General features: G+C 37.2%; 1 protein-coding gene across 5 annotated transcripts in view; it reads left to right on the forward strand.

Moving 5' to 3' along the window:
* Positions 1-16,455, forward strand: part of AKT3 (AKT serine/threonine kinase 3) — a 360,266-nt gene that overhangs the window by 246,145 nt on the left and 97,666 nt on the right. For all 5 annotated transcript variants that reach the window (XM_016934876.4, XM_016935872.4, NM_001280064.1 and 2 more), the window contains 1 exon segment: positions 42-110. In XM_016934876.4, coding sequence (XP_016790365.1) covers positions 42-110 — 69 coding nt within the window.

Below are 16,455 nucleotides of genomic sequence, written 5' to 3' on the forward strand. Positions count from 1 at the left end.
CAGGATTATAATGTAACATTTTTTCTTTTTTTTATTTCAAGTCCTTGAAATATTCCTTCCAGACAAAAGACCGTTTGTGTTTTGTGATGGAATATGTTAATGGGGGCGAGGTGAGTCAAGAAGTAAATCCAGTATTTGCATGGTAGTATTTTCATTATTTTAAAAACATGACTTAAAATACAAGTTACAATATAGCAGTTCTCCATTTCTTGATAGGAATTTGTGTAGCTCTTAATACTATTGAACAGATGGGAGCGAAATTATTTGTGATGAGATGTAATGATTGTTTTTATATAACTACATTTATATGTTGGAAAGCATAATCATGTTCTTCTTTTTCCTGTGTTTTTAAATGTAAAAAGTTTTAACAGAAGTATGATTTTTGAAATCATGTTATTAAATTTTGAAAACCAGAAATACAAGATTTATTGTTTCACAAAGTTTCTTTTCAAGTAGGCTGTGAACATGGTCAAAAGTTATTTTACCCATTCTAAACTCAGTGGAACAATAGTCCATGGGCACATTATGGCTGAGTTTTCTCTGCTTCATAGTAGAGTACTATGACTATATATATATATATATGTGTGTGTGTGTGTGTATGTATATATGTGGGTGTATATATATGTGTATATGTGTATATATATGTATGTATATATGTATATGTATATATATGGGTGGGTATATATATGTGTGTGTGTGTGTGTATATATATATATAAATTTTTTTTTTTTTTTTGAGATGGAGTTTCGCTCTGTCGTCAGGCTGGAGTGCAGCAGCACAATCTAAGCTTACCACCACCTCTGCCTCCCGGGTTCAAGCGATTCTCCTGCCTCAGCCCCCCGAGTAGTTGAGACTACAGGCGCGCACCGCCACACCCGGCTAATTTTTGTATTTTTAGTAGAGATGGGATTTCACCATGTTGGCCAGGATGGTCTCGATCTCCTGACCTTGTGATCCATCTGCCTTAGCCTCCCAAAGTGCTGGGATTACAGGTGTGAGCCACCACGCCGGGCCTACCATGATTATATTTAAGAGACTGACAATATTTTGGAGATAAATTTAATATTTTTATTAGCACATTTCACTCATTCCTTTATTCCTTCTCCTTTCTCTTCCTTGGTTTTGATCACAGTCAATGTGAGGGAAAAGTAAATTTACTGGAAAAGCTAACTGGAAATATTTTTATTGTGGGCTTTCTGAAATAAATTTAATTACTAAATAGGGTCTTGTTTGTGTCTCATGAACTTAAAATATTCTTATTTTCCAAAATAAATAATTAAATATCCTTTATGGAATTTTTTTCCTGTAGAATTATCTGATTTGCAGGAATTCGTTTGTTGCAAAACTTCATTCATTCAGGGCTTGCATGGTTGCTCAGACTTGTAATCCCAGCAGTTGGGGAGGCTGAGGCGGGTGGATCACTTGAGCTCAGGAGTTTGAGACCAGCCTGGGCAACATAGTGGAAGCCTGTCTCTACAAAAAATAAAAAAATTACCTGGACATGGTGGCACACACCCAGCTCCTGTACTCCCAGCTACTGAGGAGCTGAGGCGGGAGGATCACTTGAGCCTGGGAGGTCAAGGCTGCAGTGAGCCATGGTCATGCCACTGCACTTCAGCCTGGGTGACAGAGCATTACCTGGTCTCAAATAAAAAAAAAAAAAAAAAGAAAACCCAAAACTTAATTCATTAATTTGGTAAACACATTTTGAGTGCCTAGGCAGTATGGGTTTATGAAAATGTGTTAAGATATTATCCTTGCTGTGAAGGAGTATATAACTTCCCTTAGTGTATTACAAATTAGAATGCATAGTGAAAGACCTAACTTCTAATAAAGTCATAAAAGAAAATGCTTTATGGATGATCCAGCACTTAGAGTAGGCTTAATGAGATTTCACCCAGGGAATTGATGTAAGAAGTTGTTTCAGGCAGAGAGGATGGGATGGGCAGAATCACTGGTGGGTGATAGGACAAGATAATTAAATAATAATAACCCAGGAATACAGAACTGGGCCCTTGTAGTAAGATGTCTGAGAAAATACGAAGAAAATGGATGTTGTGGAACTGTAGGATTGGTACATCTTTTTTTTTTGAGATGGGGTCTGGCTCTGTCATTCAGGCTGGATTGTAGTGGTGCCATCTCTGCTCACTGCAACTTCCACCTCCTAAGCTTAAGCTATCCTCCCATCACAGCCTCCTGTGTAACTGGGACTACAGGCATGCATCACCATGCCTGGCTAATTTCTGTATTTTTTTGTAGAGATAGGGTTTTGCCATGTTGCCTAGGCTGGTCTTGAACTGTTGGCCTCAAGTGATGCACCCACATCAGCCTTTCACAGGGCTGGGATTACAGACGTGAGCCATCACACCTGGCCATATTGTTACATCTTAATGACCAATTAATTAGATCTTGGTAGAAACAAAAAGGTACAATGAAAAGTGATTTTTGGTTGGAATTTGGGAGCCTTAGCAGATACAGTGCAATTATGAAGAACATGTTAACCTTATAAATTTGGTTTTGAAACAGTTTTTCCTAAGCTTTTAAAGTAATATATGTGTGGAACTATGATGGAGAGTGGATAAAGAGTCAAAACTGTGGATGCAGTTTTGGCAGCCATTCCCATAAAGATTATAATTTAAGTTATGGAGGTGGAAATGAAATTGATGAAACCTCTTACATCGGTATCTATCAAAATTTAAAATGCGCTTATACTTGGACTCAGCAATTTCATTTCTAAGAATTTATCCTACAGACGTACAGATGCACCACAGAATGATATATAGATAAGTATACTCATTGCAGCATTGTAGTACTTTAAATGAGCATTCGTAAGGAGTCTGCTTAAATAAAGTTACATTCATGCAGTGGAATCTCTATATCCATCTGAAAGAATGAGACAGCCCAATATGGGCATTAATAGAAGTTAAAAAAACTAGGTGCAGACAGAGTATAAAGCATACTTCTGTTGTGTTAAAATAAAATTAAACCGTAAACATGTGTATATATGTTTGTCTATTGATCGAGTATCTCTGAAATTATGCACTGGATATTAGTGCTTGTCTTTGGGAAAATAAACTGAGTGGCCGGGGATAAGATAGGAGGAAGACTTTTCATTTATGTATTTTTCAGTATCTTTTGAGTTTTGTGCCACATACATGTATTATCTAATAGTTGAAAGTAGACAGACAAATAAATGGTTGGATGAATGGATGACCAAGGGAAACAGTAAGACAGATAAAACAGTCCGCAGACAAAACTTGGAAAAACACTATTAAATGTCTCTCTTTTTAAAACGGTATTATGTATTCATGTCTATAGTAACAATTTTCACATTGTTTTACAATTACCTATTTACTTGTCTATCTTTCCCATCAAAGTGTTAGCTTTCTAAGAGGCTTGTTCACGGTATAACCCTAGCATCTTATTCACTACTTGCACATAGTTGGTGCTTCACAAATATTCATTGGATTATTTGAATGAATAAGTGAACAAATGGATGAACATTCCCTCAGGGATTAGGGATAAGAGAAGTTAGCTAAAAGTGGTAAAATAGGAACTACTGAGGAGTAGGAAGAAAAACAGAAATTGATGTTGTATACAGTTTATTTTGTTAAAAAAGCTGAAAGTGTAAATTTAGGAGAGGATATCTTTTTATTTCGAAACTACATATGTATTAAGTCTTTGTGGAAGGCACTCTGGTAGATATCTAGGGCATAGAAATCTGAATTAAACATAGATCTTGCCCTCAAAGAGTTTATAGTCTACTGGAGAAAGGGTACAAAAATAATACTAAGTGTGAAATAATTATCACTTCTATCATAACAGATAGATAGATTGTGGGACTTTGGTGGGATGAGGGAAAGCTTCCTAGAGGGCGCTACCTGGCATCTGCACTTCTTTTCTAAACCCAGAGTACTTAGAGGTTAATTAATTGATGATTATTGAAAAAAAATTTACACTAAAAGCAGATTTTCAGATTAGCCAGATGATTTTCGTTAGCATTAATACTCCTACATTATTTTTCTTGTTCAGCATATCTTTGTTTTTCTTCAGAATTTCTGTTTTGGATTGGGCTATAGATAAGTATTATTTAATATTTTGAAGCAAGTGAACTGATTCTCTAGGGTCTCACTCCATCACCCTGTCTGGAGTACAGTGGTGCAATCTCGGCTCACTGCAACTTCTGCCTCCTGGGCTCAAGCAGTCCTCATGCCTCAGTCTCCTGAGTAGCTAGGATTATAGGTATGCGCCACCACACTTGGCTAATTTTTGTATTTTTAGTAGAAACGGGGTTTGGCCATGTTGGCCAGGCTAGTCTTGAACTCCTGACCTCAAGTGATCTGCCCATCTCGGCCTCCCTGTATGTGGTGTATGATTTTAACGTGCGTAGGTAATTACAGTGTTGGTACACACACACACACACACACAGACACACACACACACAGAAAATGAAAAGTTATTTATATTTAATAACTTTAGTAGGAAATAGAATTTTATATATTTAACCTCACAATTTTTTTTTTAGATTATCAGATGTATTTTAAAATAGTTATTTAGTTCTTGGAGTATAGTAGGATTATTTCAATTCTTGATTTATCATGACTGGGGAGGAAATCTATGCTTGATGTGTTTATCCTTGTGGCAACTTGTTTAATTTTGGTTTTGCTTTGGGTTCACCTTGCCATTTATGCTGCCCAGGGATGCCTTATAAAAATGCAGAAAACGACCAGGCGTCGTGGCTCACACCTGTAATCCCAGCACTTTGGGAGGCTGAGGCGGGCAGATCACGAGGTCAGGAGTTTGAGACCAGCCTGGCCAACGTGATGAAACCCCATCTCTACTAAAAATACAAAAAATTAGCCGGGCATGGTGGTGGGTGCTTGTAATCCCAGCTCCTTGGGAGGCTAAGGCAGGAGAATTGCTCGAACCCAGGAGGCGGAGGGTGCAGTGAGCCAAGATCACGCCACTGCACTCCAGCCTGGGTGACAGAGCAAGACTCTGTCTCAAAAAAAAAAAAAAAAAAAAAAAAGCAAAAAACTTAATTACTGTAGAAAAAGTATTAAACATAGTAGTTATATTTTTGAAATAGGTTTAAAGTAAGGGAAACAATAAACACAAGTAAACAATTCACACTAGCACAATCCACACATATACCAAGACGCAGCCAGTGGGGTAGGATCTGTATGGCATCTAAAGACTTCAGCGTGAGAATACTGGCCTTTTGTAAGCAAGCTCTGGTAAGTTCATAATACCAAAATGGCAGCACACTCAAATCTTTTTATATCAAGTTTTTGCCCTAAGATGAGCTGCTTTAGTGGCCTCGTTGAAATAACTGGCCCAATTTTTACTCAATTTATGCTTATTGTTCACTGATTTTTAATTAACAATAGCATCTTCTTCTTAGTCTATGCTCTAGAAAGTTTACCTTGAATTATAATTTGAGTTAGGGGTTTAGCATGCTCTTGATTATGCTTGTGATTTTTATGTGTTTGTCAATATAAGTCACATGCCACGTAGCAATGTTGAAGTCAATGATGGATAGCACAATGGTAGTCCGATAAGACTAACATGCACAGGTTTGTAGCCTAGGAGCAATAAGCTATACCATATAGCCCAGGTGTGTAGTAGGCTACGTTGTCTAGGTTTGTGTAAGTCACTCTGTGATGTTCACACAATGATGAAATTGCCTGTATTAGTTCTCACACTGCTGAAAAGAACTGCCCCAGACGGGGTAATTTATAAAGGAAAGAGGTTTAATTGACTCACAGTTCCACAGGTCTGGGGAGTCCTCAGGAAACTTACAATCATGGTGGAAGGGGAAGCAAACATATCCTTCTTGACATGGTGACAGGAAGAAGTGCTGAGCAAAGGGGGAAGAGCTTCTTATAAAACCATCTTGTGAGAACTCACTGACAATCACAAGAATCACATAGTGGTAACCACCCCCATAATTAAATTACCCACCAGAGCCCTCCCATGACATGGGGATTTTGGGAGCTACAATTCAAGATGAGATTTGGGTGGGGACACAAACTATATCATTCTGCTCCTGGCCCCTCCCAAATCTCATATCCTCGCATTTCAAAACACAATCATGCCTTTCCAACAGTCCCTTAAAGTCTTAATTCATTTCAGCAATATCCCAAAAGTCCAAGTTCAAAGTCTCATCTGAGACAAGGCAAGTCTCTTCTGACTATGAGCCTGTAAAGTCAAAAGCAAGTTAGTTACTTCCTAGATACAATGGGGGTGCAGGCATTGGGTAAATACACGCATTCCAAATGGGAGAAATTGGCCAAAATAAAGGAGCTGTAGGCCCCATGCAAGTCTAAAGTCCAATAGTGCAGTCATTAAACCTTAAAGTTCCAAAATGATCTCCTTTAACTCCGTGTCTCACATCCAGATCATGCTGATGCAAGAGGTGGGCTCCTATGGCCTTGAGCAGCACCACCCCTGTGGCTTTGTAGGGTACATCCCTCCTCCCAGCTACTTTCATGGGCTGGTGTTGAGTGTCTGTGGCTTTTCCAGGTGCACGGTGCAAGCTGTCAGTAGATTACCGTTCTGGGGTCTGGAGGACAGTGACCCTCTTCTCACAGCTCCACTAGGCAGTGCCCCAGTGGGGACTCTGTGTGGGGGCTACAACACCACATTTCCCTTCTGCAGTGCCCTAGTAGAGGTTCTCCATGAGGACTCTGCCCCTGCAGCAGACTGGTCATCCAAGTGTTTCCACACATCCTCTGAAATCTAGGTGGAGGTTCCCAAACCTTAATTCTTGTCTTCTGCACACCAGCAGGACCAACACCACATGGAAGCTGCCAATGCCTGGGGCTTGCACCCTCTGAAGCAATGGCCTGAGCTGTACATTGGTCCCTTTTAGCCACAGCTGGGACTGAAGCAGTTGGGATGCAGGGCACCATGTCCCAAGGCTGCACAGAGCGGTGGGGGGGCCCCTGCTTTTGGGCCCTGGCCCACAAAACTGTTTTTCCCTCCTAGGCCTCTGGGCCTATGATGGGAGGGGCTGCTGCAAAGGTCTCTGAAATGCCCTGAAGACATTTTCTCCTTTGTCTTGGTGATTAACATCTGGCTCCTTGTTACTTATGCCAACTTTTGCAGTGGGCTTGAATTTCTCCCCCCAAAATGGGTTTTTCTTTTCTATTGTATTGTCAGGCTGCAAATTTTGCAAACTTTTCTTCTCTGCGTTCTCTTCAATGCTTTGCCACTTAGAAATTTCTTCCACCAGATACCCCCAAATCATCTCCTTCAAGTTCAAAGTTCCTTAGATCTCTAGGGCAGGGGCAAAATGCCACCATTCTCTTTGGTAAAGCATAGCAAGAGTCACCTTTACTCCACTTACCAGTAAGTTCCTCGTCTTCATCTGAGGCCACCTCAGCCTGGACTTTATTGTCCATATCACTGTCAGCATTTTGGTCAAAGCTATTCAACAAATCTCTAGGAAGTTCCAAACTTTCTCACATTTTTCTGTCTTCTTTTGAGCCCTCCATACTGTTCCAGCCTTGCCTGTTACCTGGTTGAAAAGCCGTTTTTACATTTTTGGGTATCTTTACAGCAGCACCACACTCTCTGTGGTACCAATGTACTGTATTAGTCCATTCTCTGTTCTCATGCTGCTGTGAACTGCCTGAGACTGGGTAATTTATAAAGGAAAGAGGTTTAATTGACTCAGTTCTGCAGGGCTGGGGAGACCTTAGGAAACCTACAATCATGGTGAAAGGGGAAGCAAACACGTCCTTCTTCACGTAGGAGCAGGAGAGAGAAGTGCTAAGCAAAGGAGGAAAAGCCCCTTATAAAACCATCAGATTTCATCAGAACTCACTCACTATCAGCAGAACAGCATGGAGGTAACCAGCCCTGTGATTCAATTACCTTCCAGTGGATCCCTCCCACAACACATTGGGATTATGGGAACTACAGTTCAAGATGAGATTTGGGTGGGGACACAGCCAAACCATATCATTGCCTACCAGCAAGTTTCTCAGGCCATATCCCAGTTGTTAAGTAATGCATGACTGTATTTGGAGCACTAAAAATTTTTGATGGAAGTGAATTGTGAAAGAAATGTTGGCTGTGAAAAATCAGCACTAACTTCTTACGGTCGTATTGGTACAATGGAATTTCATCATAGTTGCATGTAATTTATATGAATTCAAAGAAGTGGGCTCAATAAGATATAGCTGAGATAGACAAGTTGATTTAAATGATGTGATTATTCTGCTCTTTTTCTCAATGAGTGTATTTACAGAGTGACCTTAGGATGAGAGATATAAATTTGCTATTCTTTACTCCTTGTTACTTCCTACTTTCCATGCATAGAGCTTCATGGAATATAAACTCTGGTGTTTTAAAATACAAAACTTACATAGAATGTCATTGAGTGCATTGTAACTGCAGGTGTTCATTTAAAGAAACTATATTCTGGCCAGGCCTGGTGGCTCATGCCTGTAATTCTGGTGCTTTGGGCAGCTGAGATAGGAGGATTGCTTGAGGCCAGGAGTTTGAGACCAGCCTGGCCAACATAGTGAGATCCCATGTCAAAAAAAAAAAAAAGTTAGCCATGTATGGTGATGTGTACCTGTAGTCCTAGTAAATTAATCAGGAAAGCTGAGGTGGGAAGTTCACTTGAGCCCAGGAACTCAGGGTTATAGTGAGCCATGGTTGTGCTACTGCACTCCAGCGTGGGCAACAGAGTGAGACCCTGTCTCTAAAGAAAATAAAAGAAAAAAGACTATATTCTTGTACCAAAGATAGAAAACTGTCCTGGGTTTAACTATGTCGAGAGATGACAGTGTGTTGGTCTCCAGTGTAATACCGTTCTAAGGAATGTTTGGGAGTGATTTGATTATTTTTGATACCTTATGGATTAACTTTATAATCTAGTACATTATCATTCATCTATTAAATAATGAGCAACTTCTGTGGGCTAGACCTCAGAAGATTCATAAATAAGGAAAACAGACTATTTTTCCTTTGATGAGTGACTAACTGGGGAGATAGATGAGAAAATACTTGTATACACTGCAGTGACATGGTTGCTCTGATAATACTGGTTACTGTGCATGGAGAGAATGAGCACTTTAATGAACCTGAGGAGCAGAGGAAAGGAAAGCAAAGGGTGCCAGAGTAGGAAACTCTTCTTAAAAAGTGGTTGCTAGGCTAAGACGTAAGAACAACTATACATTATATCACTAAGGTTGGGAAGGAGAGCATTCCTACACAGGTAAAATGGCATGTGTAGAGTACACAGGAGCAGACAGGTTCCTCCACCCCCCGAATATAGCACAGTGTGGATAATGCATAGAGTTCTGCAGAGGAAAGCCAGAGAGTCTGCACAGGTAGTCAGAATCACATTAAGACAGATCTTCACTCTCAAGTCATTTAGATGAAGGCAGTGGAGCATCATGGAAGAATTTCTTTGGGGAAATGTTTAGAAAGAATATTTGGCAGTATAGAGCTTGAAGTAGAGAGGACAAAAGTGGAAGCAAGGAAAATACTTGGGAGGTTGCTGCAGTTAGAAGGTTTTCAGTAATTCAATTATAAAAATGATAAGGTTGTCGGATGTGGTGGCTCATGCTTGGAATCTCAGCACTATGGGAGGCTGAGGTGGGTGGATCACCTGAGGCCAGGAGTTTGAGACCAGCCTGACCAGCATGGAGAAACCCCGTCTCTACTAAAAATACAAAATTAGCCAGGCCTGGTGGCGCATGCCTGTAATCCCAGCTACTTGGGAGGCTGAGGCAGGAGAATTGCTTGAACCTGGGAGGTGGAGATTGCAGTGAGCCTAGATTGCACCATTGTGCTCCAGCCTGGGCAACAAGAGCAAAACTCCATCTCAAAAAAAAAAAAAAAAAAGATTATTAATTGAAGCAGTGTTAGAAGGAAGCAAATTCTAGTAATATTTAGTTATTAGAATCACCAGGATTTAATGAATAAATATGCAGAGAAGTATCATATGATTTCCTGTTTGCTGCTTGGGGAATTGTGGATACTGGAGTATTTATAAAAATAGAAAACACAGGAAGAAGAATGAGTTCTTAAGCAGATCATGCTATATTTGAGGCACCTAGTGTGGCAGCCAAGGAGTGGGGAGAGTTAAATCAGAGATACAAATAGGCATCATGAGCAGTGTTAAAACCCAGAAAGTGAGGAAATATCCAATGTGAGGAAAGTATGTACAGTTAGAACATCAGTGGCCAAGGATGGTGCCTGGAAATGCCAGAGTAAGACATGCTGTAGACACAGCTGTAGATGCAGTGAGACTAGTGCACAGGTGTAGAGGCAGAGAGAAGCCTAAGGAGGATCCTGGGCAGGAGGAGCCAGACAAGAGAAGCCTTAGAAGTTAAGGAGAGATTAGGTACAACAGAGTATATTAAATCCTGTATGATGATAACTGAGAATTGTCCATTGGATTTGCCATCTAATAGTTCCTATGGAGACTACCAGGGATTCTTCCTTTTCTGGTTTGGTACAAGGTATGCACCTTGGCTGTAGTATAGAATGTAAAAGGGTTGGTTTGGAGCCCAGTAGAACAAGGTTGTAAGAGTGAGTTCAGTGCAATTTCAGTGGGGCATTTGTAGAACTGATTGTAAAATCTCTCTAATAATATGACCAATCACACTGCTAATATATCCAGGCAGCTCTCTTTTTATTCCTTAAATGTTACTAAATTTACATGAGAAGCAGAAAAATATACTGGGAGAATAAAGTAGACAAAATTGACTAAGGAGGTGTTTTTGTTTTCTTTGGTTTAGGAAGTCTCTACTTAGGACTTGTTTCCAAAATCTTACTCATAGCTTCATTTATTTCAGGCTTATTTGTTGGACCTCTGCAAATCTCTCTCAAGTCTGAAATTTCCTGAAGTTAAAGATTCATTAGGGGAGTAAAGGAAAATCATTGTGTAGAAATGCTATTCATCTGATAAATTCTTCACATTCCTCTATTTTCTTTATGTAGGTTGTAATGAAGCTAACAGTTTCAGTTATGTACTACTATTTTTGTCCATACTTAGTTCATTGTAAACTCTATATTAATTTATTTGATAACATGTATTTGATTTTTTTGCAATACGGCTTTCAGGTTCTTGCCATTCTTGAGATTCTCATGCTTATTCAGATTTCTCATTTGGCTGGCATTTTGTTATCAGTGAACCAAAATTATCTCATTTTAAATTCACATAAGACAAAAGCACCAGTAGTCAGTATTCTAGTTCTCCTTACTAATTTACGGAGGTGTGATCTGGGTGATTTTTAAATTAATTTAATTATCATTTCATATTCATAGTGATGATTTTTAAAATTTTACAAAGTTTTCAGGTATATAAACATCTTTATTGTCAGGTGTCTGACAAGCTAATTTCTTTGCTAACTATTTTAGTTATTAATATATTATGTAGGTTATATCAGAATTTTGTCTTTCACCCAATGCTTTTTCAAAATTCCCAAGTGAAGAAGGATGCATTACAATGTTTACATTAGCATCTAAAGGCAATGTAAAGTCGGGAAGCATTTTTAGTATATAATTTCATAATTCAAAGACATTTTTAAAAAATGAATGGTTAAACCAGTATCTCACTGCATTAAATGTAATTGAATGCATTGAATTTAGTTATTAGGAGATGTTATTACAAGCCTCAACATGTAACATGCTTGCTTACAAATCTAAAATCTCAGATCAAGTGGCTGGAACTGCAGGGGCCTGCCAGGCATCTGGGTATTTACATGATTCCTTTCCATGTGGTTATGGCAGAGCATGGCCATTTCAAGGTAGTCAAACTTCTTACACAAAGGCTGGCTTACCACAGAGTGGGTATTTCAAGGGAGGGAAAACAGAAGAAGCAACATATGTATAATTGGAAACCCTGAGGAGGAAAAAGAGGGCAGTGACACAAAACAGTATTTAAATATGAAAAACTATAATCTGAAAACATACTTACAGGCTTTTGTGTTCTCCATTTTTCACTTAGCATAATACTTTTAAAATTTATAGATATTGTTCCATATATCAGTAGTTTTTTTCTTTTTATGGCTTTGCTCCATTGTGTGATGTACAGTCATATGTTTATATAGTTGCCCCTGGATAGACGTTTGGGTTCTTTACATTTTGGGCCTATTAGAATAAAAGCTCGTGAATATTCCAGTACAAATCTGTGTGTGAATATATATTTTTAATCTTCTTGGGTAAATACATAGAAATGCAATTTCTGTGTCATTTGTTATGATCAACTTCATTAAAAACTGCAGACTCTTTTCAAAATCAGCCATACCATTTTGCATTCCCAGGATGTTACTTGACAACATCACCACACTTGGCATGGTAGTCTTTTTAAATTTTACTCATTCTGGTGGATGTATAGTGGTATTTTATAGCTTCAATTTGAATTTCTCAAATAACTAATGATATTGAACTTCTTTTCTTATTCTGATTTGCCATTTATACATCATCTTTTTTGAAGTATCTTAAAATCTTTTGTCTGTTTTAAAAATTAGGTTGTTGTCTTAATATTGAGTTGTCAGATTTATTTATTTCATGTAAGGGCTTTATCATATATATATTTTATAAATATTTTCTCCCATTTTATAGTTTGTCTTTTCATTTCATAATGGGGAATTGTTCCAAAATATACTTTTGTTGTAATCTATTGTAATCAGCATTTTAATGCATAGTTTGCATTCAGTAAAATTAATCAATTTTGACTGTACAATTTAGTGAGTTTTGACAGCTGTATAAAGCAGTTTCCCATCACCACAATCATGATCTAGAATGTTTCTTTCACAACAGAGCCTCGCATGTCTCTTTAAAGTCAATTCTCTCCCCTCACTCTCACCCTGAAAACCACTGATAGGCTTTCCAACCAGTATGAAGGGCAGACTTCTAAATTAGAGGAAACACAATTCATTGATTATTTTCTCTTATGATTTATACATTTTGTTTTTAAAACATCTTTTTCTAACTGAAGTTTGTTAAGATTTTTTTCTAAAGTCAAAGCTAGACCTGTTGGGTGGTGGCAGGTCGGGGAGATTTTCTTTTATGCTTTCTTCTAGAAGTGTTAATAGTTTTAGCTCTTGCATTTAGGTCTATGAGCCATTTCAAGTTAATTTTAATGTATACTGCTACATAAGGGTCATGTTTCATTTGTTTCTTGCAAAGTGATATCTAACTGTTCCAGCATATTTGTTGAAAAGACTGTCTTTCTCCCATTGAATGATTTGGTACCCTTGTCAAAAATCAGTCATATATGTGTGGGTCGATTTCTGGACTCTGCATTCTGTTGTATTGGTCTATATCTATCCTGAAACCTATACCACACTGTCTTCACTATGCCACACACTTACTTTAGAATAAGTGTTAAAATCAGGCAGCTTGAATCTTTCAATTTTGATATTCTTTTTAAAAATTGGTTTTGCTATCCAATTTCCTTTGCATTTCCACATAAATTATAGAGTAAGCTTGTTGAATTCTACATAAAAGCCTACTGGATTTTAATTGTGATTGTGTTAAATCTGTTGATCAATTTGGGGAGAATTGACAGTTTCACAGTGTTGTCTTCTGATTCATAAATATGGTATATGTTTTCCCATTATTTAAGTCTTCAATTTCTTTCAACAATATTATGTAGTTTTTAGTGTACAGGTCTTGAAAGTTTTAAAAATTTATCCTTAGGGATACTTTATAATTATTTTATGTTTTTAAGTTATAAATGGTTTATCAGTCATTATTAAAAATTTCAATTTGTAGTTGATTCTTGCTAATATATAGACATACAGTTGATGTTTACTTATTAGCCATACTAATATTAGTTTTAATAGTCTTTTATTGTAAATATATTGGATTTCTCTATGTAGATGATCATGTCAGGTGAGAACAAAGACAGTTTTACTGCTATTTTCTAATATGTGTACATTTCCTTGCCTTATTAAACTATCCAGGATGTTTAGAACAGTGTTAAAGAGCAGGATAAGAGCAAATATCCTTGCTTTATACCTAATTTTAGGGCAGAAGCATTCATACTGTCACCATTAACCATGTTGTTAGCTGTAGATTTTTCGTAGATGCTCTTTATTAAAAGTTGAAGAATTTCTATTAGTAATTTGATGAGTTTAAATAATCTTAGTTTGATTAGCTCTGCTTCTTTGTTCTTATGGAGGTAGCTTTAGGGTTTAGAATATTTATCTTTTCTCATCACAGTAGACTTTCAAACAATATGCTGTGTCACTTTACTTGTACTGTAAGAACCTTATAACAGCATACGTCTATTTTCTTACCTTCTATCTGAACCTTAAAAGGCATACATCTGTTTCCCTGCCTTCTGTCTTTTGTCCAGTTGTTCTCAGACATTTTACTTCCATGTATTTTTTAACCTTTACAATACACTGTTTTTGCTTTAAGCAATTATCTTTAAAATAATTTTTAATAGAAAAAATGTTTTATATTCATAAAGTAGTCATTTTAAGTGCTCTCTTTTCCTTTGTGTTGGTATACATTTTCATCTATTACATTTTCCTTTTGCACAAAAACTTCCTTTAGCATTTGTTTTTGTAGTGCAGGTCTGATAGCCGTAACTTTTGTTAGCTTTTATTTGTGTGAGAAAATCTGCATTTTGTCTTAAGATGTTTCCCTTTCTTTAAAACAGTTTTGCTGAGTTAATAACAAATTATTAATAATTTGTACATATTTAAAGTGTACAATCTGATAACTTTTGACCCATGAAATCATCACCACGATAAAAATAACATCCCCACAAATATTCTCCTATACAGGAGATTTTAGGAGGAAAGGTGCATTTGGACTAAATCTTCAAGAACAGGTATGTTCCCCAAATAAGATTAGCTCATTCAATCAAAAGTATGTATTAAATGCTTACTGCGTTCGCTAGGATGAATAAAACAGTCATGATTTCTAGAAGGAGATGCATATTATAAAATAATAAAACAAAATAAACCCAATAAATATAATGGCAACAGAGTGCTGTAGTATGAGAGAGAATAATGGAGAACCTACTATAAATTTAGTTATCTCTTTGAGGAAGTAGTGTTAGGTTGACATTTGAAGGGTATGTGGGAAGGAACTTCCTGTGCTCTGATGAGAGAAGCCTGTTGAGCATGAGACTTTAGGGCACGGCTGTAGATGCAGTCATCTTTTTGCAAGGATGGGCTGAATACCTGTTCACTTACTAAACCATGGGAGTACAGCTACACTCTAGTGCAGTTCCTGTTAGGCTATTATGAGAGAGAGTTATGGAGAAAATTTCTTCCTAATAGAATGATGAAATATGCTTGTATATTTAGTAGTTTGAGTTAATGCATTTTACATTACTGTATTCCTATAGCATGGCTAAGCTTAACAATAAAAAAAAACTATGTAGTCTTTGCCTTTATAAAGGAACTTAACTTGATAAAGATAAGCTCCCTATTTTAGCAGCAAATAATTCACTTTCCTTTTTGAACAAAGATAAGATTATTCAACTATTATATATGATTTTTAATACTTCCAATGAAAATATTTTACCTCAAAAACCTTAAGGATGATTTTTCTTATAATTTTTTGAGAGGTATTTCTGAATTTAATTTTATTTTTTGCAATACATATTTATGAAGAATATAATATGTGTCATATACTAGGCATGGTGCTGAAGATGCAAAGATACAGTGTACTGTCATAATTTTCTCATTTTCCTATGCCTTTGCCAAGAAAAAAAGAGCATTAAATGTATAATAAGCATAAATCAGTACATTAATTATTAGTACATTTGTTTGAAACCTTTGAATAATTTTTTTCTATTGCAAAAGTGATAATGTACGTTCATTACAGAGAACTTCAAAAAGCCAAAAAAATTATTTTAATTCTGTCAAAAAAGTTCTTATTGAATGCTGCTATCTTCAAGGCAGGCACTGTACTATGTGCTTAGTATACTACATGAGCAAGACAGATGGTCTCTGCATTTAAGAAGGGCATAGGCCAGGCCCAGTGGCTCATGCCCAGCACTTTGGGAGGCCAAGGCAGGAGGATCACTTGAACCCAAGAGTTCAAGACCAGCCTGAGCAACATAGGGAGACCCTGTATCTACCAAAATAGTTAAAAATTAGCCAGGTGTGGTAGCCAGTGCCTGTGCTCCCAGCTACTCGAGAGACTGAAGTGGGAAGATTGAGTGAGCCCAAGAGGTTGAGGCTGCAGTGAGCCATCATGCCACTGCACTTCAGCCTTGGCAACAGAGTGAGACCCTGTCACCAAAACAAAACAAAACAAAACAAAAATGCATAGTATTCTGGGGAATGGATATTAAATAATTACAAGTATTTTTTGAGGTATGAAACAGAAGATAAAAACCACTCTAAATCTTACCATCTAGAAATAATTGCTAATACCGTGTTAATATATTTTCCACTGTTTATACTGTACACATATTTTCAATTTTATCATTTTAAAATATGTTACTTGTTGCCTACT

The sequence above is a fragment of the Pan troglodytes genome, chromosome 1 (genome assembly GCF_028858775.2).
Source record: "Pan troglodytes isolate AG18354 chromosome 1, NHGRI_mPanTro3-v2.0_pri, whole genome shotgun sequence".
Classification (NCBI taxonomy): domain Eukaryota; kingdom Metazoa; phylum Chordata; class Mammalia; order Primates; family Hominidae; genus Pan; species Pan troglodytes.